At 39.0% G+C, this 26,951-nt stretch overlaps 1 protein-coding gene across 2 annotated transcripts in view; it reads left to right on the top strand.

Annotated features, from left to right (window-relative positions):
- dpydb (dihydropyrimidine dehydrogenase b) overlaps positions 1 to 26,951 on the top strand; it is a 194,473-nt gene that overhangs the window by 81,689 nt on the left and 85,833 nt on the right. For both annotated transcript variants that reach the window (XM_079818480.1, XM_079818481.1), the window contains 3 exons: positions 11,050 to 11,214; positions 15,675 to 15,743; positions 25,229 to 25,312. In XM_079818480.1, coding sequence (XP_079674606.1) covers positions 11,050 to 11,214; positions 15,675 to 15,743; positions 25,229 to 25,312 — 318 coding nt within the window. The remainder of the gene's footprint in view (positions 1 to 11,049; positions 11,215 to 15,674; positions 15,744 to 25,228; positions 25,313 to 26,951) is intronic.

Below are 26,951 nucleotides of genomic sequence, written 5' to 3' on the forward strand. Positions count from 1 at the left end.
TCAGTGCTTATGTTCTTCCTGGAATATGATCATTCTAGTTCAGCCGTTTCTCTGCAGAGGACTGAGAGTCATGTGACGGTTAGATCTAACTCACCTCACTGGATACTGCGCTCATGTCAACAGCGAACCCTAGCTAATAATTCTTGGAATCTTACACTGCTGCGGCGAGATGAGGCCATATTTCAGTAAATAGAACTCATATTGCTCTCCACGTGTTGGAATGACTGCACAGAAATACTCTCTCTCTTTCATTCTCTCTCGCAGGCAGGATAAAGAAAACCCCTCGGTGTCAACATGTTCTCCGTGTATCCGCGCAGTGCTGTCATTAGAACATAGGGGACTTTTTTTAATATCCTGTTCTCCTGAGCCATCTATGTCTAAGATGCTTCGTCCGTCGTGGCCGCGTTGCATCAATAGCATTCGGACATTGTCACGATGGATATGAAAATAGCCATCTGTGTATATGTGCTCCGAATAGCTAATTTACCTAGTGCTAACAGGGGCACTGAGCAAGCAGGCGGCACTTTCATTAATTATAATTAATGAGATGCATTGCATATGTAAATGTTTTATTTTTCCCTTCTGTCTCAAGATGCAAATCCCTTGGGAGTTGGCACCACAAAGACTTGGAATGAGCCTCGGGAATGGCTTTGCATGTCAGTTGGTGGCATTACTCTCCTATCCCTCGTCTCTGAGGATCTAAGAGTCCAGTGGTCCTCAGATCCATACGAGAAGGTCACGTGGTCAGATCGTAGCCATCAAATGGCAAACGAGACTTGTAGAGCTGATGGGTGCTGGGATCTCTGATGTATCAGAACCTCCAGGCCCAATTAGCCTTTTAAGTCATTTCTGTGTGAGAGACTTCGCACAGTGTCACGCTCTTCCTCCATGGTGCCATCGCAGGCAGGCAGCCAGGAAGTGGCATGTCAGATCGCCGGAGGGCTAAGGGCCATCACTCAGTCAGCGTTACGCTAATTGTACATGAGAATGAATGATGGCTGCTATTGTTCTTTTATGCGAGGTTGATTGCCTATTACTCCTGTTCTTGAGCTCACATGAGCGGTATCCTGAGCCGTCGGATCAGCTGGTTGGAGATGATGTTAATGCCGGCTGATTTTTGATGTTCATTATGCCCCTGCAGAGTCATGATGAATTTCAAAGTTAGCGAGAAAGGAGGTGAGCCAGATTTTCGTGCGAGGAAAAATACATCTCCCTCTCGCTGACACATTCATCATAACACTGTCTGGGCCGCTTCTGACAAAGCTCCGCAGCTATACCCACTTTCCCCTCTACTGATTTAGCCAGTTGGTTATGGATCGGAGTGAAGTGCAGAGACAGAACTTGCTCGCTTCCTGCATGAGAAATAAGCCCATCCCCTGCTGTTTAAAACACATTCAATCATTGTCGTAGCTCAGACAGGAGCTTATCACACCTAAGCTTTAAAACACACCACTCCAGGCTACGAGACTTAATATCTGCAGCATAAAACTTGGATGGCAGAGCAGATGAGATCCACATCTCTTAATTAGCCTCTAATTACATAGTGCTTTGTCCAATTAAGTTAGCGTTTATAAAGGTGGGTGTGAGCACAATGTGTTCTTTTTAGTCCACTATCAAAGCTATTTGACCGACTGGTCTGATCCTCTTGGCAGATATTGTCATGTAAGGTTTCAGAAAACCCAGTGGCTACAGTATATTCACACAAGCAGTGTTTGATATCAACAACCATGTTTATCAACTGGTTTGACTAAAATGTGTTGCATTCACTGATGATGGATACTGACAAGAATATTTACTAACAGGTTTGACTCAAAAGCTACATTCCCACAGTGAGTGCATTTACATGTACCCTCATAATGGGATTATAATGGGATTTTGGCAATATTGCGTTTAAACGTTACCTCATGTAAACGCAATATTTCAATCAAACTAATGGGATTAAGCTCATAATTGTAGTAACCATAATCGCATTAAACTATGTGGCGTACGCCAATTTTAATTGCAATAAACAGGCATGTAAACACCTTAATCGCATTATTACCACTCTGACCAAAGTGAGCATGTGCGCGGACGTACACGGATGCCGTGTGTTGTTCACACAACTTCTTGAATAAACTCTGTGACATTATTCTGAAGTTTTCTCTTCGCCGAATTACTAAACTCTGTCAACAACTCGCTGCGCAGTCTCAGCTCCGTATTTTCAACCAGACGGCGTGAGTGAGGTACAACCATACTTATTTGTGAATAATCAGAATAAAGAAAATTGCAGGAGTGGAGTGAATAATTCTGCTAGTGTCATGTAAACATCTTACTGCGATAAAGAACTTATATAATCGCATTATTGGTGCACATGCAAACTATGTTTTACTCCCAAAATCTACTTTCACGCAGTGTTGGGGATTGACAACTGTATGTACTAACACGTTTTACCCTCCAAAATCTACCTTCATGCAGTGTTTGGGAATTGACAAACGTATTTACTAACAGTTTTTCATTTTTATAGTCCTTTTCATACAGCAGCTTACAAGAGCGTCTTGAATGCTGTCTGTATCAGCAAATAACCAAAATGAAGCTACTATTCTATTCTCGCAATAGCCTTAGAGACTTTGTATCACCTGTGTGATTAGACCTTCTGCTTTTATAAATGTTGTTTACTATGCTTATGGTTCCCATATTTTTACTGAATTGGATGGAGCGCTAAAACCGGCAAATAATACCAGCCTGGTCAGGCCAGGAGCCAAGACCTGCAAACCATCTTAGACTGGTTTAAACCAGCAGAACAACTACATAATACCCATATTTTCTGCTATTTTTCATAACCTTGTTTGACAGCCCTAACATTAGTGACTGACAGCAAAGAACAACTCACAACTCAGTAACATGAGCGACACCTTGTTGTCCACTGCGCTTCCATTTATACAGCAGATGTATAACTTAATCTAAAAATCCATGCATTTTTTAGACTGTCCGTATGTATATAGAATGCAGTTATCAGTATCTTTTTTTTTTTTTAACCAAACTTTGAGTGAACCTAACCATATTTTGCACTCCAACCAGAACTGACAGCCATGTTCTGTTGCTGTGTGAACATAGATATTATGACATACACTTGTCTGACATATGGCCATTATTGAGGTCAGATACTGACATTGGATGAAGGGGTGACGGTGCCTTGCTCGCTGTTCCAATTTATCTCAAAGGTGTTTAGTAGGGTTCAGCTGTGGGCTTTGAGCAGGTTTGTCAAGTTTCAAGTCAATATAAGTTTTATGGCATGGCTGTGACCAAACTGAAAGCTCACATTTCTCTAGAATTATATGGTGCTCTCCTTAAGACTAGTTTTCATTGGAACAAACAAACCTGTTCGATAAGAGTTTGATTTATTTAGTAGTAGGTCTATAGTTAGTAGAGTTTAAATAGAATACAGTATGTCTGTATTCCCAATGCATTGAAAACGTTCTTGACAGGCTGTAACCCCAACAGGAGCTCCAGGTATTGTTGCACAGTTAGATAGTTAAAACGTCTGTGCTCTCTCTTCCTCTTCCTCTCTGCTAAGGCCCTTAAAAAAACACAGGCAGCCTACTCAGTCCCTCACGCCCATGTGGGCCAGCCGGAGCAGGCAGGAAATCAATGGTGGCTGGGGACAGACGGCTGCCGTCCCGCAATTAATGCCAATTTGTTATGTGCACGTATCTCTGCAGGGAGACATGGTGTGGGCGGAACTTTCCCGCACTGATTCAGGCACCTTGAGAACACAACTCTAGAGAAAGAGCTAGATAAAGAGTCTGTTCCCAGAGGTGAATTTAGATGGCTTTACATTCAGATGTTTGCATGAATATGAATGATTGCAATGAATTATTCAGATATCTTGGCATGTTTTGTGACTGTGTGCTGTTATTAACATACACTGTACCATTTTCAAAGGATCCTAAGTTGCTGCTACTATGCTGTGAGGGACTCTTTGTATAGGATTATAGATCTTGCTAATTTCCTACATCTGACTAAGTGGCGTTTTCATAACTGGATAATGGAAATGTTTAAAATTTAAAATATATATTATTTCAGTGTATGCATTTCTGGGATCTGAACTCATGATCTTGCTGTTGCTAGCACCATGCTCTTGCTATTTGAGCTACAGGAAGGCCTAAATATTGAATAACGTAACATATATACCGATCAGGCATAACATAATAACATAATCCTAATATTATGTTGGTCTCCCTTTTGCTGCCAAAACAGCCCTGACCCGTCGAGGCATGGACTTCACTAGACCCCTGAAGGTGTGCTGTGGTATCTTGGACCAAGATGTTAGCAATAGATCCTTTAAGTCCTGAAAGTTGCGAGGTGTGGCCTCCATGGATCGGACTTGTTTGTTCAGCAAATCCAACAGATGCTCGATTGGATTGAGATCTGGGGAATTTGGAGGCCAAATCCTCCTCAAACCATTCCTGAACCATTTTTGCTTTTTGGCAGGGTGCATTATCCTGCTGAAAGTGGCCACAGCCACCAGGGAATACAGTTTCCATGAAAGGGTGTACATGGTCTGCAACAATGCTTAGGTAAGTAGTACGTGTCAAAGTACCATCCACATGGATGGCAGGACCTAAGGTTTCCCAGCAGAACATTGCCCAACGCATCACACTTCCTCCACCGGCTTGTCTTCTTCCCATAGTGCATCCGGGTGCTATGTGTTCCCCAGGTAAGCGATGTACACGCACCCGGCCATCCAAGTGATGTAAAAGAAAATGTGATACATCAGACCAGGCCACCTTCTTCCATTGCTCCGTGGTCCAGTTCTGATGCTCACGTGCCCACTGTTGGCACTTTCGGCGGTGGACAGGGGTCAGCATGGGCACCCTGACTGGTCTGCGGCTATGCAGCCCCATACGCAACAAACTGCAATGCACTGTGTATTCTGACACCTTTCTATCAGAACCAGCATTAACTTCTTGAGCAATTTGAGCTACAGTAGCTCGTCTGTTTGATCGCACCACATGGGCCAGCCTTAGCTCCCCACGTGCATCAATGAGCCTGGGCCGCCCATGACCAAGTCGCCGGTCCACCACTGTTCCTTCCTTGGACCACTGCAGACCGAGAACACCCCACAAGAGCAGCAGTTTTGGAGATGCTCTGACCCAGTAGTCTAGCCATCACAATTTGGCCCTTGTCAAACTCGCTCAAATCCTTACGCTTGCACATTTTTAAGAGATAATCAGTGTTATTCACTTCACCTGTCAGTTGTCATAATGTTATATCGGTGTATATTGAATTAGCAAACAAAAGATGAGTTTTTCAGATGTTCAAATGCTCCTAAGGTGGCACTTATGCAAGTTTAAATCGGGTGTCATTTCCGTTTCCCATCCCCCTATTTTATCTATTGTTTCCTGCCATTGCTTTGAATGTCACTATCTAAAGGCAAAAAGCCCATGAATAAAAAAATCCCTCACACTAGACTGTGATATTTGTAGGTGACATAAAACAAAGGGGAGAAACTACCTATAGGGTTTTTTGTTTCAATCGTTAATGCAGTACTTGTATATCAATAAGCACTATCCTCCTTTACATGCTGTTGTGTCCTTGAGTCTGCTCGTTAATTCACGATCGCCTCAGGCGGGCTGTATGATAGCTGTTCAGCCTATTACGTGTGCTCAGATGCTGGAACAGCGTTCAACGGTGCTGAATGGGTGTAACAGTGTCAAGGCCTTCATTAATTGACATATAGCATGGAAAGTAAAAGGGGCTCTTAAAAACTTCACACTGAGATGGCAGGTGTGTGCAAGAGCAAAACCTGCGTGGGGATGTTAACATGTAGCTGTTAATTTTATGTTTGTTAAATGCAGGTGTCGTGTGTGGGAAGTTTGACTTTCATGACAGAAGAGAAAGCTTCGTAGTGACTTTTTAATCAGTGTGTGTGAAGAGTGGGAGTTTGAAGCCTAACTTTTCATTCCGTACTTCGTTGCAAAGATATTTTTATAAGATGTAAATCACGTTCACTCACCTTTTTGAGGTCTCAGAGTGAAGAGAGTTTATTTTTTCTGCAGCGCTTGAAGCCCTGACTTATTAACAGATAAAAATAATAAAAAAACACCACGTTTTTTTTTTTCAAAGCAAAATTAAAAAGAAAGTTATAAATCCATGTTTAATTGTTAAAAATACTTTTGAAGCATGAACGGGTTTCACTTTATTGCTTGAAGGGGAAAAAAAAGTTCTGCCAGCGTTTACTCAACCTAATGTGATTTCTAACTTGTGTGATTTCTTTCTTCCTTGTAACGCTAAAGTTTTGATTGATAGTTTTGTGTGCAGAACAGAGACTTTAAAATGAAATTTAATTCACTGAGAATTTTACCCTGAAAATCTTCCTTGACACTCATAGTCACCATTCACTTTCATTGTACAGCGCTCAGCTATGAGGCTGATCAGTGAATTCTGCTTGTCAACTAAATGACTCATGATAGTCTTAGTAGCATCACTAAGAAAGGGCTGAAAATGAAAAACAAATCAGTAATGTTTTGCCATCATTTTCCAGCAAAAGTGTTTATAAATTGCTAATTTTCTTTGTAAAGAAAGCTCAACATATTATGAAAAAGAAATAAATGTATTTGAGTGAAAAATATATAATAATGCATAATATTTTAATATTAAAATGTATATGAAATAATTCATTTAACAGAAATATATACATTCTAAATGATAAATATAAAATAAAACATTACATAAACGAAATGTGTTGGGGCCCATAAAAACCTTTTTTTGAAAAATCTGTTGTTGTATTGAACAAAGCAGCTTGAACATTCAGCTAAATAACTCCAAGTGTGTTTTCCTGTTAGAAAGAAGCTATGCTTTTCTAAAGACATAAGGGTAAGTAAAAGAAGACACTCTAGTATTACTCTAATAATATTAGCTCAAATATTTATATATCCTTAGTGAAGTCAAGAGCTACTTTAATAAGTCTACAAAACATCTATGCACTGCTTTTCCCTGCTAAATGTGGGTTTTATATAGGCGTTGGAAAATATTTCAGACAAACGGCATTCATCTTTTTCTTACAGGCTTTTAATGACTGAAATCTTTGCTTGTTGTTGTACGTTCTCATCATTGTGTCCTTAGTGCTGTTCAATGACTTCCTACATTCATGACACTCAGTTATACCATTGAAATCTGCTCTGAAACGTGCACTGAGTGTATATCTTTTCATTAGCGAGATGTGACACGCCATCTGTGATGTTCAAATACCTACTGCCTGTACACCTTGCACAAAGCAATTCATATTCGTGGAACCTCATGCCATTTTCGGGTAGTATATGAAGCGAAAACAATGTAATGCTTCTTGTATATGCGCAATATAACATTTATAGATTTGTGTTCAGAATATAGAAGGTGCAGTCTATACGTGCCGATGTGAAGTTACACAGGGACATTTATCCTCACCAGATTCCCACTTTACAGAGATGAGAGCCCAGACTGCTGAACTCAGTGAAAAAGCAGAGAGGAAAAGCTCTGTAAAATGTGAATGTATTAATTAGTAAAGTGGCCATGACTGCTGAAAGTTTTGAAACGTGGTGATTTAAGGCCACAGCCAATATACTGTACTGTATAGACATTTTTTTAAATAGAAAAAGGAATAGACTTAAAAGTAAAGGTCATTTTTTTAGACTTTCCAGAATGTCCACGCTACAAAAAAATTAAATAACATAGGCGAACATTCAATTTAAAGCTTTATTTTGCCCCAATCATTGGCATTACGGTCTGAAAACATGAACTGTGCTAGCAGATGGAAAAGCAGTTACGCACGTCATTACCATCAAGGCCATTAAGCTGTTTTCCACGTCACATCCTGAGGTGAATCGGGTTGCTTTAGCTATACATCTAATCTGCAGTCAACAACATGTACTTCCAAGAATTAGCTTACATGAACCTGCAGCCAGTGGTTGTGTAAGGTGTAATTGTTTTGCAATCTCCAGTCATGGTCATCCGTCCTTTGATCTACGGTGGACCCTAGCACGAACGCAAGGACACAGTAAAATAGCAGAGGGAACAGAGTCCTTACCCTCCCTCACAACTCGTTCTGTGTCAACATAATGACGGCTATAGTCATAGAGATAATTGTGGCCGAACGCTTTCCTGTGTCAGCTTAAAACATAGCTGAACTGTTTAAATGGCAGACAGACTAATATTTAACCGGAGATTTTCTCTGGGGAGAGCGTGAAAGAGGAAGTGGGGGTTGGCAGCTCGTTGGGACAGCGTAACCGCGGCGTCTGTAATTACCTTGGAAATGCCTCCGGGCCGGCCTATCAGTGGGCTTCTTTGGACGCTCGAGTGTGGCGCATGGCATGACATTTGATCACTCTCTTATCATGTGTGTTCCTTTTGGGAGAGGTGCTGGCTTAAAAGGGGGGATTACTGCACTGTGCCAGTGTGATAAACCCCCTCAGTTTGCTGAATGCCACACACGTCCATGCTAACCACTGACCTCATCTCATACTAAAGAAGTGTGTGAATTCAACCCAGGCTAATGTTTGGCAAGTTAACGCATGCTAATGGCCTCAGAGAACCAGAGATTATTCACTTACCATTGGATATCCTTCACACGCATTACCTTAAAGACCTTAAATGTAGTTGAAAATGTGGGTAATGTGAGTTTATGTACTTGGTAAAATCTCAGTGTTTTCTGCTCTCTGATAACCTCATACATCTCAAACACCTCCAGACAATTTGTCTACACGTCTCCTTCATTCGCAATAACGACCACGCTGAGTTTCTAACCTAAGTAACGCATGCCATTCTGTGGTGACACTCTTGTCATTAGCGTGGAAGGCAGATGTTGTGTTGAAACGGAAACTAAAACAATATCACTGGCAGGTGACACCCTCACGTTTGGAGGCGTTTCACCATGGCGTTTGTGATCGAAAGATGCGCCAGTTTCACTACAAATGACATGGTTCCTTGTCATGATGTTTTTCTCTTCCTGTGTTTCAAAAGGAAAACTCACATAAGCCTTCTGTACTATAGATACGGTAACAAATTGTGCTGTACAGTATTTTCAGAAGCTCACATGCAGCCATATTAGAAAAAATAAATAAAAAATATATATTTTTTGCAGGTAAAAAAAGCCAGAAATCAATTTACACTCAGTCAATTACAGGGGTCCACAGAACATTTACAAGGATTTTTTTTTAATATAATGTAACAAAGTATTAATTAAATATATCTAGCACTTTTATAATTTTTAACCAAATTTGAAAGTTTCATTCTGCTTTCAAAAGTCATTAAATTACTCATGGTTATTTTATTGTATTGAAATATTTAGTTATTAACATTCACAGGTAGATTTAAAATGTTCTAGCCGAGACCCTGGCATGAGTTTAAGGTGACTGTTATTTTAGAATGTATCACCTTATTATTCCCATGCCGACATGTCAAGCTTGTCACGTTGCCCAAATATTTTCCTTTTTCCTTTACATTACAAATTTTCACAAACTTAACTAAATCATAAAATATCTGATATCCCGATTTTCAAATAGATGCAAGTAAATGTATTTTGTTGCATAACTCTTTCCCCACCACTGACATCATTTTCCAGCTTTCCGTGTTTTCACTGTTATGCGGTAGGGGACAGTATTACGCATCTTCTGAATGAGTAGAGAATTTCCGGATTAAAACAGACCAAAAAGTAGCAGAAACAAGTGATAAAAGCATTGCTTGCGCACATTGTAGACTTTGAAAAAAAAAAAAATAAGAGCAAGATTTTCTTAGCTTTTTATTTAAAATGTTGCTTTTTTAATTGAACTTAGTAAAAAGTATTGAAAAAAAATTATACATGATGATTTTTATATTTATGATGCAATTTTATTTATTTTTTTAAGCAGAGGCTCTGTTCTTTCTTTTGATATATTGTATGTTCAGATATTCATACAACAAAATTGTCTGTACTGTTCCGCAATTAGCGCCACCATGTTAGTTTGTGCTGCAATGCTGAGAACAAAAGAGCTGCTGGTGTTATACCAAATTCTGTGACTATCGAAATTTGTGAGCGTTTTAGAATTTGCTGAATTCAAAAGGTCACAAAATTTGGTGTTACCTTGGAATTACAACACGTAAAATTCATCCACTTTTCCCAAAAGACATGAAAGTAGGTGGAGGGTAAACTGGGAGAAGAATAGAGTAAACGTTAGAGTTACCTGCACAATGTGTACCTGACTTTGTATATGAATAAAACATGTCTTCAAATTATGTTATGTTATTGACATAAGTGTGTATTTTACAAACTGTACACGTGAGATGAACAAACTCAATGAGTTCACAACAATAACAAACCACAACAGTCCAAAGTTTTTGGTGTATTGTGAAGGATTATCTTATATGACTGGGTAGAGAAAAATGTTAACTTAATACAAAATAGTTTTAATAATTAGCTTTAGTACAAGAATGAAGTCAATTATTTAATTAAGAAAAAAAAATCTTTATAATATCATATTTAATATTACTAACAAAGTGGAGCTCTGTACATAAACATATAGTTGGCTTTTATATTTTTCTCTTTTTGAAAAGCAACCTTTAAGAGTGCTACAGCATATAAAAAATAAAGTTTATTACTGTTATTATTATCATCATATTTGAGGGCCCTGGGCTTGTATTATCTTGCCTCTGGTGCCCCCTCAAAAAAAAAAAAAAAAGTATAATAATAAAAAATAATGCATGACACCCCTGGTTATCTTAATTGTTTAAAATTGTGTGGCTCCCAATTAACACATGCAAATGAATCCTAATTGCTCTTACTAATGGGCCATGCTCTTATCAATTCATTTATCATAGTTTACTCTTAATTGTGGAAAAAAAGGCAGAAATTTGTTTGATTGATGCCTGTATGAATATGTAGCAAGCATTTGTGGAGTCTGACATTATGATAAAGAAAGTACAGATGTGTGTGTAAAGGTTTCAAAGAAAAAATGCATTCATGCTCCAAGTTTGATCAGCCTAGGGAATGCAGTTTGTGCGCTCTGTCACTGCTAATTGCAGTTTAGTGAACAGTGACAAAGTTTCTTTCTCTTGCAGGATTTGGTGACCAATGTGTCCCCTCGAATTGTGCGTGGGACCACCTCGGGTCACGTTTTCGGTCCTGGCCAGGGCTCGTTCCTCAACATCGAGCTCATTAGTGAAAAAACAGCCGCCTACTGGTGCAAGAGCGTGGCTGAACTCAAAGCTGACTTCCCCAAAAATGTGAGTTCACATTCAGCTCAGTGTTTGACTTCTCTTGTCTTTTATCTCTTATTTCTCTTTCTCCTTTACTCTCATTCCTGCAGAAGTTTCTTCATAATGTGATTCATCACTTTGTTTCTCACTTTTTGAGGCTGGGGAGCCTGTCAGTGTTTTATCAACAGCCATAATTCTCTATAATAGAGGTGCCATCTTTTCCCCTCGTTTTCTGTCCCTCAGTAATTTGAGTCGCTTTTGCTCTGTGCATGTTAACTGCTTCATGAGTAATTGTGTAATAGAATCTCACTAATAGAAGATTTTCCAAGGCCTTCATTCTCTTCTTCTCCCTTCTCTCAGTCGCTCTCGCAGGCAGATGACAATAGCTTTTTGTAGTGTTCTTTTCACCGCAATCAGCCATCTCTTTTCTCTCTAATCATTTGCAATGAGACAGCCCGTTTGAGCACAAAATAACTTCCTCAACTTTTGTTGTCTGCCTGCTTCACTCAAGGGTGAGATTAATTTTGAATTACAGGGTGTAATTATGAGGCACAATGTCACTTTTCACACTAACCCCTTGAATCCCTCCTTCACACAGATGTGTCTCTGTTTTTTTTAGACATTTACCTCGCTGTCTACATAGAAAGCTATCTTAATCCGATTAATATATTAATCTGAAAACAAAAATGAGGGACATACAATACAATTTAATGTACACAGCTAGCACAAAGTTAAATAACTAGCGTCTATGTAAGCTTATCTAATCTAAATAAGCGTACCATTTGACGTTAGCATGTTGCTAGGCTAACAACGTAGTATTCTGGTAAACATTACAATACTTGGCTCTCACAAATATTGAACTGCATGGGTTTCACCTTAAGGAGTTATTTATACTTGGTCTAACCGTAAAAATAAGTTTTGTTGCTATAATCTAATAAAGTAAGGTTTATTCATTCGTATTAAAATAATATTTGTGACTTTTGTCAAACCAGTTATTTTAGAAGTAGCCACATGAAGCATTCTTTTTACAGTTTGGGTTTTAATTTACACTGAACTACTTTAGTAATTAAATTAAATGATTAAACTAATTAAATGTACATTTATTTATGGTCAACACTACTCTCAATTCAAGTCCATCATCTTGGATTTGTGTTTTCACTTCTCGCTGCAGTGCATCCCAAGATGCCTTCTCCACAAAGTATATATTAGAATTTGGCAACAAAAAAATAAGGCATCTTAGGAGGAATATATATTAAAATGCTTACATTTAGCTATGCTCCCTTAAAAAGGTTCCTCTGTAGGCGGCACACTTGGTTTTGGAAAAGAGCATCTTACTCTCCCTTTCACATATCCAGTGAGATAAACATTATATGCACACTGACTCTCATTGATAATGCTCATTGATTTTGGGCAGATTTCAGCTATTCAACATGCCCATTATCTCCATTTACTATTTACAATTTCCATTTTCCCCAACGATCCTCGCCACCACGTCGTGACCTGCGCAGGCCAGCACCGAACACACTCTAGGGGGACATTGAAGTGTGTGCTCAGTGGAGCTCATCACAGCGTGTGACTGGTTCGTGGTCAGGGGTGATGGGCGCATGCCGCTGGATGAAATGAATACTCGGAGAAGCGTAATGAATAACAAAACCACCGCAATAATGTCAAATTATTCCGGCTCACACATTTCAGCCCCACAAACACACTCTCTGTGAGCCTGTGAGGCTCGTGAGAGTTCTGTAACTGAAGAATAGACGTGGCTCGTAGAAAAAGATGCGACCCCGCCCCCTTCTCTTTTTTTAATTTCCTCATATCGTCGTGTGATTGACAGTTTCCACAGCAATGGGGGTCCCTAGAGGGCCAGTGTTGCCAGTGTTGGCGGCCGGGCTCGGTTACCTCAGAGCTGTGTTATTAAAGCGATAACAGGGTGATTCCTGTGCTTCTCAGAGACGCAGTCTTGCTCACTCTCTCTCTCTCTCTCTTTCGTTTTAGGAGTAGAGGAAGCTTATTTCCGCCACAGAATAAAAAAATTAAAAAGGTAATTGCAAGTTTGTATCTCTCAATTCTTGACTATTTTCTCGCATTTCTGTTTATACAGTATCTCACACTCTGACTTTTTTTTCAAAATTCTTTGAATTGCAAGATATAAACTCAGATTCGCAAGATAGAAAAGTCTGAGAAGAAAAGTCAGAACTGTGAGATATAAATTCGCAATGAAAAAAAGACAAGAAAAAAGTCAGAATTGTAAGAAAAAGAGTCGGAATGTAAACTTAGATTTGTAAGAAAAAGAGTCGGAATTGGATATAAACTCGGAATTGTAAGAAAAAGAGTCGGAATTGGATGTAAACTTAGAATTGTAAGAAAAAGAGTCGGAATTGGATGTAAACTCGGAATTGTAAGTAAAACAGTCGGAATTTAATGTAAACTCGGAATTGTAAGTAAAACAGTCGGAATTGGATGTAAAATCGTAATTGTAAGAAAAAGAGTCGGAATTGGATGTAAACTCGGAATTGTAAGAAAAACAGTCGGAATTGAATGTAAACTTAGAATTGTAAGAAAAACAGTCGGAATTGGATGTAAACTTGGAATTGTAAGAAAAACAGTCGGAATTGGATGTAAACTCGGAATTGGGAGAAAACTGTCGGAATTGGGAGATGTAAACTCGGAATTGTAAGAAAAAGAGTCGGAATTGGATGTAAATTCGGAATTGTAAGAAAAACAGTCGGAATTGGATGTAAACTTAGAATTGTAAGTAAAACAGTCGGAATTGGATGTAAACTCGGAATTGTAAGTAAAACAGTCGGAATTTGATGTAAACTCGGAATTGTAAGTAAAACAGTCGGAATTTGATGTAAACTCGGAATTGTGAGAAAAACAGTCGGAATTGGATGTAAACTTAGAATTGTAAGAAAAACAGTCGGAATTGGATGTAAACTCAGAATTGTAAGTAAAACAGTCGGAATTGGATGTAAACTCGGAATTGTAAGTAAAACAGTCGGAATTGGATGTAAACTCGGAATTTTAAGAAAAAGAGTCGGAATTGGATGTAAACTCGGAATTGTAAGAAAAACAGTCGGAATTGGATGTAAACTTAGAATTGTAAGAAAAACAGTCGGAATTGGATGTAAACTCAGAATTGTAAGTAAAACAGTCGGAATTGGATGTAAACTCGGAATTGTAAGTAAAACAGTCGGAATTTGATGTAAACTCGGAATTGTGAGAAAACTGTCGGAATTGGGAGATGTAAACTCGGAATTGTAAGAAAAAGAGTCGGAATTGGATGTAAATTCGGAATTGTAAGAAAAACAGTCAGAATTGGATGTAAACTCGGAATTGTAAGAAACAGTACGAATTTAGAGAAAGTCAAAATGGCAAGATGTAAACTCAGAATTCTGAGAAAAACAATACACCAACAACTTTGGATTGTTGTGGTTTGTTATTGTTGTCTCATTGAGTTTGTTCATCTCATGTGTACAGTTTGTAAAATACACACTTATGTCAATTTCAAACATAATTTGAAGACATTTTTATTCACATACACAGATACACATTGTGTAGGTAACTATAAAAAAACTGTGAGATTAACTCGCAATTATGATTTTATAATTTGCAATTGGGAGAAACTAAAGGCAGACTTGTGAGATAAAAAGTCTTGATCTCAAAACAATTATTATTATTTTTTATTCCGTGGCAAAAACAAGCTTCCATAGCAGAAAAATGCCCTTCATGCATTCACAGACTCATTTCATCTCAAGCTTGAGTTTCTGCTAAATGCAAGACAGCAAAAAGAGCATATACATATATATATATATATATATATACAGATATACATTTATAGACAGAGACCAGGCCCTCAGTTATCCTCCTGACACCAATAAAACATAGATGCTGCTTTCCTAGCCGTGGTCAGTATGTGCGGTTGAGCGGAGCTCCCAGGGGTGAGCGAATGAGAGGAGGTGGGGTAAAGCCGCTACAGGTCCCCCAGGTCCCGGTGAGATCCAGGATGGATGGACTCATAAACTTCAACACATGCTTTGGCCGCCAAGCGTTCCTCCCAGCACCCACTGTGCCGATTTGTTTCCCTTAAAAGCGCCCGGCAAGGAGGAGACACGTGGCGTATATCTCTCCGCTTTATGGTGCGATTACAGTGTCTCCGCATACAGAGAGAGTAATACAGCTAAATCCTGCCTTGCCACAGAGGAGCTGAATAATGCCGTCAGCGTGATGTTTTTATTGTTTTAATAATACGTGCATGCCACTGGGCATCTGCAAACGCACTGAATTATAAAGCAGCACAGTTTAAGACGGGGTAATAGCTTTTGCTAGGAGCTGGGCTGTTAAAAAATGAAATAAATAAATGCGGATTAGAAAAATTGGTGGATTTTGTGCAAGCGCATCAGGTGAAATAGCACTTCATCATCAGTCATTTTCATTCTCCCTAAGGTTTTTTTCTTCTTCCTCACACTCTTTTCTTCTCTGTCTAGATTATCATTGCCAGTATTATGTGCGGTTACAACCAAGCTGACTGGACTGAGCTGGCAAAGATGGCTGAGGTAAGCCGCCATTCTCTTGGCGTGTGTTTGTCAAGTTTGCTCTGTTTGCTCCTTACACATCTCCCAACTTCAGAGAGTAATCAGGCTTAATGGAAACGTGAAAAGTAAATGTAACATGAATCCGTGAAATTAGTTAATGTTCTGAAGATCTTGTTCCTCAAGATATCCATTTCATTTACATGTTTGAAAGTCTGTTAATGTGAACGTTTTTGTTGTTGTTGTTGTTGTTGTTTTTTGTTTTTGCTTAGCATATCGCAAAAAGAAGCATTTGTTTTTCACACGCATTCTCAACACAGTGACAAACACAGTCGCATCCATATTCATAATGTAAAGCCTCATTGGTTCTGTGGAAAGAGGCTTTTACATTAAATTTGCATTAGATACTGTGTCATTGGATTTCAGCCTTTTGGGTGACAGAAGCAAACTGTGCTCACAAACTGTGAATGAGAAGTTGTAAAACTTTATAAAATGTATGTTTGCCATAGCTTGAACGAACCCGATCTTCTATAATAATCACACTGATCCTGACAGACTAAGTGTGCTTTTCTTTATCTAGTGGCTAAACAAAGGCTTGATTTAAAGGGATAATTCAACAAAATATGAACATTTTTCATCATTTACTCACTTCAACTTATTTATAATAATACGTTTTATCTAAAGCGCCTTTCCCAAGCTTAAGGTTACTTGTCGTTTCTTACTTCTCCATACAATCAAAATTAATGAGAATCCTGGCTGTTGAGCTCCAAAATTACAAAAAAGCACTATATACATTTCATAAAAGTGATCCATACAGCAATATATAATATGATATAATATATTATAATATAAAATAATACAATATAATAACTCATGTTTCCAAAAGCAACCATATTGTAAACTGTTAAGGTTCACACTTAGAAAGATAACTATAAAGATAATGATAAAGATTCTAAAAAAAAATCTAAATATAAAAGCATAGCAGAGTCCACACCACAACTATGACAATATTGGCACAGAGAAATTATACAGTATAGTTGGAATCACTTTCGGAGCTATTTTCAGAGCTCCAGTTGATGGACGATAAAAACCTTGACAGCCAATCAGAATCCATCTTGCTTTAAAGAGCTCGAGCATTTAAAGCGCAGACAACAAAACTGCAGCGCATGCATAGAATAAACAGAAAAATATCGTCCCCTGGTGTGGTTGCAAATATAGTATGAATTATTATAGTAAGCGTGAATGGGCCTTTACCGAATATACACTATATTGCCAAAAGTATTGGGACACCCCTCCAAATTATTGAATTCAGGTGTTCCAATCACTGGCCACAGATATATAAAATCAAGCACCTGGTCATGCAGACTGCTTCTACAAACATTTGTGAAAGAATGGGTCGCTCTCAGGAGCTCAGTGAATTCAAGCGTGGTACCGTTATAGGTTGCAATTGGGAACAACAGCAATTCAGCTACGAACTGGTGGGCCATGTAAAATCACAGAGCAGGGTCACCGCATGCTGAGGCGCACAGTGCACAGAAGTCACCAACTTTCTGCAGACTCAATAGCGACAGACCTACAAAGTTCGTGTGGCCTTCAGATTAGCTCAAGAACAGTGCGTAGAGAGCTTCATGGAATGGGTTTCCATGGCCGAGCAGCTGCATCCAAGCCTTACATCACCAAGTGCAAAGCAAAGGATCGGATGCAGTGGAGTAAAGCACGCCATCACTGGACTCTAGAGCAGTGGAGACGTGTTCTCTGGAGTGATGAATCACGCTTCTCTGTCTGGCAATCCGATGGACGAGTCTGGGTTTGGCGGTTACCAGGAGAACGGTACTTGCCTGACTGCATTGTGCCACGTGCAAAGTTGGTGGAGGGGGGATTATGGTGTGGGGTTGTTTTTCAGGGGCTGGGATTGGTCCATTAGTTCCAGTGAAAGGACCTCTTAAATCTTCAGCATACCAAGACATTTTGGATAATTTCATGCTCCCAACTTTGTGGGAACAGTTTGGGGATGGCATCTTCCTGTTCCAACATGACTGTGCACCAGTGCACAAAGCAAGGTCCATAAAGACATGGATGAGTGAGTTTGGGGTGGAGGAACTTGACTGGCCTGCACAGAGTCCTGACATCAACCTGATATAACACTTTTGGGACCAATTAGCGCGGAGACTGCGAGCCTGGCCTTCTCGTCCATCAGTGTCTGACCTCACAAATGCGCTTCTAGAGGAATGGTCAAAAATTCCCATAAACACACTTCTAAATCTTGTGGAAAGCCTCCCCAGAAGAGTTCAAGCTGTTATAGCAGCTAAGGGTGGGCCAACTCCATATTAAACTCTACGGATTAAGAATGGGATGTCATTAAAGTTCATGTAAAGGCAGACGTCCCCCAAAACTTTTGGCAATATAGTGTATGTAATATTGCATATTATTTACCTTGTTTCTTTCACTGCTGTCTGCAACTTTAACTGAACAGACCTGCTGTCTGCAACGTTCGGTTTAGATCCACTAGTACACTCTTTCTGTGTTAAAAACTGGTATCAGTAGGCTGTTCCAGTAAATTAAATGACAATATTATATATTCATTTTTTAATAGTTGCATAAAAACAGCTTTAACTTTTCCCATTCTGCCTGTAAGACATTTAAGTTTCAACCCTGTAAAATGTATTGCGTGACCACAGCTGCAACTTTGTTACATGACAGCAATGTTGTATCGTATTTCAGCCCTGGTCACGCATTCATTTGGCGGTCGTGAAACCTCCATGGTGGCTCCGGTGCGTCGAAATTATACAGGTTTCAGACAGGATGAGTAAATGATAAACCTTTTTATTTTGGTGTGAACTATCCCTTTAAACCCAACAGGTTTTGACAGTCTGTGTACTAACAAGGCAAGAGTGAAGCACATGCAACATGCAACCTCTTCCTAAAATTCACAAATGCAATGGAGTTTCTTGTTTGACATATACTTGAGCGTTTCTGCAGACTGGTGTTATTGCAGCCGACGGATATCTGTGTCCTCGGAGGCGTTATAATTCCCACTGAAACTGTTTCGTTCTGTATGTAAACAACAAGTGTTGATTTGGACAGGACCCTGCCATCACTAGCACTTACTGCTGCTGGTGCTCTAATTGAGGTGTCGTATGCTCTCGTACCTTCCTGTTTAACTCCTCAACGCCCTCACACGCACAACGCTCAACGATCCCACACACGTGCGTTTACATTGAGAAAAACCCAGGAGAAGATTTGGCTCATGCAATGAGGAGGCTGGCGTGACGGTGAGCTTCAAGGCGAATAAGGAAGACGTTTGTGAGGGAGTTTAGTGGGAAGTTTCATGTACAATCATTTAAGTCATTCTCTACTGTTGTATCATTATAACAATCTTCTTCCTCCTCAACATGCCTGTGATATAATACACATTACAAAACAACCCACATTTGGCCCTATTTACACATAGTATATCTGTCTGTTTAATATGATATAAAATAATGATAATTGAAAATCAAGCAACAACCTGCTTGCACAGGGAGCGTACTGGGGACTATTTTCAGGTGCTACGTAATATTATTGCACCTGCTGCACCCATGGTACAGCGGCAAAGTTCCTTGATTATTACGCAGGAATGAGAGTACAGCTCCTAGCCATATCGGCCTAGAAAATTGCAACTTTTCAGTCTTAGTAAACGATGTAACTACAGAAGAGTCAAGTTTTAAATAGAAATTCTTTGGTCATTTTTGAGTGAGATGCTAAAACTGTCTAATCAGATTCAATGATCTATGCTAAGCTATGCTAAAAGTGCTACCGCCAGACCCGGAGATCGGCTGAATGGATTCGAAAACAGTAAACCTCAACTGTTTAACTCTAGGGGAGTTGGAAAATTAGGACTATTTTAAAAAGTGGAGTGTTCCTTTAACATTTTCAAGGCCCAGAAAGGTAGTGAAAACATCATTAAAATAGTCCATGTGACTCCAGTGGTTCAACCTTAAAGGGTAACTTCAGTGATTTAGCATTAGGCTTTGTATCAGTAGAAAACCGGTAGTATATTCAAATTATGGTACTTTCCCCCCTCATATCCCCCTGAGACGAGAGAATTATGCATTTTATTTCTGGAAAAATTCCTCCGGTGACGCAAATATCGTTATTTTGCATCATCGGAGGATTTTTTGGCCAGAGGCTAAAACTACAGCCACTAGATGTAGAACCCGCCCATAGGGGAGAGATCTCATGCAAAGAATGTAAGACACAGACGGCCACACAGACAATCATAATAACGGAGCGCTGCAGAGTTAAGTGAGTGTTTCAACTTTTCAATGAATTCCTGTGATAGTTTAGCTTCCATATGCGATCTGAAAATGTGCCAGACTGGCGCTTAACGTTGCCCCAGCTCTTCGTGATAAAGGAAATCTGACACTGCTGAGGAAATCTGACACCGCTGCATCTGTGACGTGACTTTCGTTTGGCTCACTCACACTTTTTTGAAAAGACACGTTCAGTTTTTAATGGTAGTGTTTATTCTCTAACTGAACGAAAATTATTGTATTACTATGAAGATCAAAACGACGGTGTATGGAGTGGCCACGTAGGGCAGCGAAGCAAGTGCATTCTGGGAGTTGTTGTCTTTCATCCACATGAGACAAAAATACATTTTCTGTCTTTTCTCAGTCTAGAAGGCATCAAATTCAAAAATAATTTCATATTTCTACTGCATAAATGACCCAGTTTAAATACAAAGCTTAATGCTAAATCCCTGAAGTTACTCTTTAATTTTATGAAGCGACGAGAATACTTTTTGTGCGCAAAAACAAACAAAAAGAACAAGTTTATTCAACAATTTCGTTCTAGCCTGTGCCAGTCTCCTACGCAGTTTACATTGTAAAAACAGTGCAGCTCTCTTCATCATCACACACATGCGTCATGGTGCAGAATCGGCTGCCGTAGAATCCGAAAGCGTTGCACTATTTACAACGTAAACTGCGTAGGAGACTGGGTGAACCAACCCTTTAATACCAAGAGTAAACAGTACTCTGATTTTCACTGGATTTTGGCTGTTTGGATTCTGGCTTAGAAGTCATGAGTCATGTTCGCCTTTCCTAACAACACTGTGCTTTTATGAAACTTTCAAAGACACAGAAGATACGAGTGCGGCCCTTTCTGTGGTTACGAAGCCTCGCGTATTCTTGCTTTGGCTGAGAGAAGAGTCCGAGAAATTTCTTCATGGTGATCATTAATTAATTCATTAAAGAAGTGCTCTCTTTTAAAGGGCCCAACAGAATTGTCTATCAAATGTGCCTTGATGTAGCTATGAGCTGGATTGGGCAGGGCAGCACGGCTTTGATCACACTGGAGTGGTTAGTTCTTGTCAAAGTTAATGTCAGGTCTGATCAGTGTTTGTGTTGAGGCCTCTGGCTGTCTAATGGAGCGTATCTAGACATCCCCCACTCACTCTGTCTCACTCACTCACATACACACACACACACACACACACACACACACACACACACACACACACACACACACACACACACACACACACACACACACACACACACACACACACACACACACACACACACACACACACACACACACACACACACACACACACACAAACAACGTTTTTCGGAGTCCTGCAGGTAAGCCACATCTCAAAGCCTGGTCCTTGTGTTGTGAAGCCTGAAATCATCTGGACTTACAAATGGAAACCTACTATAGATGCAAGTACTTATCTTCGACGAGCGCAACAGTTGGCTTTTGTTTTCTGTTCAAGTGGGGAGCTTTGATGTGATGTACTTTCTGGATAGTAGAAATCAGCTTTGAAGTTTTCTCTTATATGTGGTACACAAAAGCTCTTTCTCATTACACACAGGTGATGCTCTTGTTTTCACCCATGCCATTGTTAGGATTCACTAATAGAATGACTTCTGTCCAGAATCTGTCCAAGGACGCCATCTTTCCCACAAGTTGCGGGAAAATGCAGAAAGGGGCAGTTGAATATTAAGGTGCATTGTGTGCAAATATCATCTGTCCTTGGTTGCGAATCTCCTTGTTGAGTCCGCCAGCCTCTGGAAACACAGAACTGCACAAGAACTGTTCATCAGGGGCTTTATAAATTCGGTTTCTGTGGCCATGCCGCTGCATACAAATCTAAGATCACCACGAGCAGCGGCAAGCATCAGCTGGAGTGGCGAAGAGCTCGTCACTATTGGGTTCGGGAGCGGTGGAAATGCATTCTCTGATTAATCACTCACTCTTCACCATCTGGTAGTCTGACAAACGGATATCGGACTGATGTGAGAATCTGAATCTGACTGAGAGGGCGACTCACATTCCCAACCTTCCACGCATGCATATAGACAGCTGAAAAGTTTGATGGAGGAGGAATAAGAATAGCGCAGGGCTGTTTTTTCATGGTTTAGGTTAGTTTTTAAGTGTATAAGTTATAACACATTCACATGCAATATAAATTACACACAAAGACATATACACACAGAGTATAAATGTATATTATTATGTACATACAGTAGATATTTATGTACATACAGTACATATAGTAAAGACATTTATAATGTTACAAAAGATTTCTATTTCATATAAATGCTGTTCTTTTAAACTAAGTATTCATCAAAGATGTTTCCACAAAAATATTAAACAATATAATATTGTTTCTTGAGCACCAAATCAACATATTATAATTATTTCTGAAGGATCATGAAAATTCAGCATTAAAAAAATCTAAAAAACAAAAACAAAACAGATGTCCTCATATTTTTGGCCATATAATACATTATGCAGCTTATATCAGCACACCTTGGAGCACATTTTATTTTTCATAAGGAAGTGCCCACATCTTTATTTTGATCACTTTATTTTTATGTCTTTATTTTGATCACTATATATATATATATATATATATATATATATATATATATATATATACATAATCATTTTAAAGGCCCCCTGAAATCAAAATGTAAGTTTTTTTAGCTTTAGTTATGAATATGTTAGCCTTAAGGTTATGAATAAGCTGGTGTGTTCCAAAACATTGACAAAATTCACATTTTTTGAACGTTTTTTGAATGGTAGTGTATATATTATATTATATTAATTATATTATATTATATTATATTATATTATATTATATTATATTATATTATATTACATTACATTACATTACATTACATTACATTACATTACATTACATTACATTACATTACATTACATTACATTACATTACATTACATTACATTACATTACATTACATTACATTACATTACATTACATTACATTACATTACATTACATTACATTACATTATATTATATTATATTATATTATATTATATTATATTATATTATATTAATTATATTATTTTATATTATATTATATTGTATTATATTTATTATATATTTCGAAAATTCAGCTTTGCCATCACATTAATGAATTACATTTTATAGTATATTAGAAAATGTACATTTTTATAATATTTCATAATATCATTTCATTACAGTGTAAAATTGTAAAAAATGTAGATGAAATTACCACAAATGTATAAAATATGTTTTAAAAAGTGTTGTTTTATTTTGTGTTTTTAAATATTATTCAAAATTTGTATCGCTCAACATCAGTACAACACCCCAGTAATGTTCAAGTGGATGCTGGAAGGAAACATTTAAAAATTCCACTGAAAAATTCCAGCATTGATTGGAAACCCTTCCCAGAGAAGTGCGTTATTGCACTACGGACCAGCATCATATTATTCTCCATCATTTGTGGAATGAAATGTTTACAAAGCAGATGTCCTCATATTTTTGGCCATATAATATATTATGCAGCTTATATCAGCACACCTTGGAGTAGATTTGCACAGTTCTGTCTCCTGCCTGCCTTGTCTGTCATTTTGTGTCTCTCAAACCCAGCCAAATCGCTCGCTCGCTCACTCTCACTGACTATCCCTCTCTCTCTCCTTCTTTTTTCCCTCTTCTCTCTAATGGCTGTCAGGCTTTAGGAAAGCCATGGCTGTGTGTCTGAAGCAGCAGGTTTGTAGGGTGTGTAGCGGAGAAATCGTTCTGGCTCTCCCCATTTCAGTGCGGTTCAGAACGGCCGCCAGAGCGTAATTGCCTGTTGAATGCTTTCCCACTTCCAGCACCCTCGCTCACTCACCCGCTCCCCATCCACCTGTGCTGCCTTTTTTTCTGCTTTTCTTTTTTTTTAAGACGACTCTGTGGCAGCTTTGACATGTCAAAGAGTTCTTCTGGGTCTATTTTAAGAACAGCATTTTATGCTTTTTGAATGCTGGGAAGTGCTCAAGGTGTTTTTTTCTTTTTGTTATAGATTTGTCTCTTTTTCTTTGTGCAGCTTCTTGGAGGCTCTTGCTGTTACAGTGGCCCCAAAAAAGTATTTAGACACTTTAGTATATACAAATTTATTTATGATCATTTTATTTTTCATAAGGAAGTGCCCACATCTTTATTTTGATCACTTTATTTTTACGTCTTTAAGGCCCCCTGAAATCAAAATGTAAGTTTTTTAGTTTTAGGTATGAATATGTTAGCCTTAAGGTTATGAATAAGCTGGTGTGTTCCAAAACAATGACAAAATTCGCATTTAGGAGATATAAGCAAGCATTTAAAACTTGCAGTCTCTCACTTCCTCTAAAATGGATGTAAATGGTGTAAATATGCTTTCAGTTGAGGCGAAATAAGTCTGGTTTCATGTTAGTTTCACACGCACCACCGCAGCGCACACACACTGCTCCGTTTCAGAGACACGAGCGCACAGAGCGGATCAAATGCGCGAGTCAGCGCAGACAAAACATATCGGACCCATTTGAATTCTGCACAGAAATGCTGTATTTCAAAGCGATGTGGAGGAGATTATGATGAGAAACGGTTAGAGATTAGGAGGAAACTGCGGCTTTACCGAGCTGAAAGGCTCCAGTCAAACTGTGGTATAAACAAAACCCTATTGGCTGTTTTAAAAAAGAGGAGGAGCTTCTTGATATGTCCCGCCCTATCTTCCTGTTTCAGGGTGCGTCAGTGGGCCTTTAAAATGTTTTTTCGCTAAGGAAATTCATACACTGTATGTCATTTGTGACCTTTTTATGAAGTATTGAAGGGTTAAAACATTTATGATGTTGATTGATTGGATTGCACTTAAATTTACACTTGGCCACATAAATTCAAAATGGATATCAATTCTATCTACTATTTCTGAGTGAATGGAAATATAGCAAAGCTCTCTTCACACACTATGGCAGTTAGGGTTTGAGTTTTGTGCTTGCTGCATCCATGTGTCTCATCCACGATTGCATGATGTTTAGGTTTGTGGCCGAGTCTCATCCTGTATGTGTCTTAAACCACCTCCCAGCTTGTTTGAGTGGTCGGATTGCTATCAGTCTCAAATGCATCTTGGAAGGGCACTTTGCTTGTTTCTTTTGCATGAAATTGTGTCATATTTCAGCTTTGGTAAGATGTAATTTTGCAGTGCAATGATCCTTGATTCTTCTGTGCTCAACAGGACTCTAAAGCTGATGCTCTGGAGCTGAACCTGTCCTGTCCTCATGGCATGGGAGAGAGAGGTATGGGACTGGCCTGTGGACAGGTAAGACAACACATAAACTGCACTGCTGAAAAAAAATATCCTCATTTCAGAAACAAAAAATATGTTTTTATTAACTCACCCTTATGTTGTTCCGAACCCATATGATTTTCTTTCCTCTGCAAAACACATTTATAGACTATATGATATCTTTGTGTGACTGAAACAGACAGAAAGTCATTATTCTCTAAATATCTAAATAGATCTCCAAGTCGGAGCATCCTGTTTGTAAATGAACCCTTCAGATCTTTACAATAAATGAGTTGATCAAAGGGCTGCACAATTTGGGATAATAATTTGATTATTGTTATTAGGGGCCAAGCAACGAAGGTGCGTGGGCACATATTGTATTCGTTGGCATTCTTATTATTCTTCCGTTTTATCTTCTTCTTCTTCCTTCTTCTTCTTCTTCTTCTTGGTACCATTTGAACTGTCACCATAGCAAATTTGGAGTCTCTAACTCAATCCCTCTAGCGCCACCAAATATCCAAAATTTCACTTACATTTGTGCTAATAACTTTTGAACCATAAGGGCTAGAAATTCCTCTGATAGGCCCAAATTTGCAGAAGAGCGAACACTTTCTGACTGTAGTGAACTTGGTGTGTGTTATGACAACCATAACCTGAGGTGATACCTAGTATCACCATAGTGATACCTAGTGGTCAGGAGATATGAAAAAAATTAAATTTTTTCTGAATCTTGAGATTTAATGCTGCATGCCGAGTCGAACGATACCCAATTTTCCCATATCAGCTATTTTGGGCGTCTGCCATTTTGAATTCTGTCGTAAAATACTGTATTTTACGAATGTTTTGGCGTATCGTTACAAATCTCAGTATGTGTCTTCGGCACCATGCACTGACAGTACTCAAAAAGTTTCGAGACTGCACCACCTTGTGGTCATAAGCTATAATGACATTTCCAAAAATGCTAATAACTTTTGATTAATTAGTGTAATGAATCTCGGTCATGCCGAGAACATTGATACCAATTTTGCTATAGTCGGCTGAACTTCCTGTCCGCCATTTTGATTTTCTTTCAAAACCTACTTTTTTTAACTACTCCTAGACCCTTTTCACCAAAAATCGAATCGTATCCTCTTCAAACCAATGGCGGCAAAAAGTTAGGGTTGTTTTCGTTGATTTTCCATTTTCGTTGATTGCATGATGCCAAAACGACTCTGAAGCTGTATGTTTTACGCAAGCGAGAAAAGGCAAATTCCTTTAAGACCACGCTGATATTTTATTCAGAGCTTTTACAACTTCTTCTGCAAGAACAGTGGTGAGGTGACAGGAAATCACAGGCAGACTGGATGGAAGGTGAATCCGGAAATGGCACAAGCTAGACTGAAACTCAGGTCACCTGCATAAGAGCCACTTCGCATTGGTGAGGGAGCATGTGCCCACCACATCTCCGCACCCAAGCTGTGTGTTTTTCAGAGGGGAGATCATATAAGACATTCAAATGAAAAGAAATGGACAGAGCAGATCATAAGGTGGCATCTAATGGCACCCTATACCTCTCCATCTCCCTTCAGCTTTGTTATGGTTGTGAGGAGAGCAGGAGCTGTTTTCCCCCTCAAACAGGACACAAAGCCATTGTGCTCCTGCAGAGGCTCTAAACGAGCCCTGCGCTACCACA

The sequence above is a fragment of the Gobio gobio genome (genome assembly GCF_949357685.1).
Source record: "Gobio gobio genome assembly, chromosome: 6".
In the NCBI taxonomy this organism is placed as follows: Eukaryota; Metazoa; Chordata; class Actinopteri; order Cypriniformes; family Gobionidae; genus Gobio; species Gobio gobio.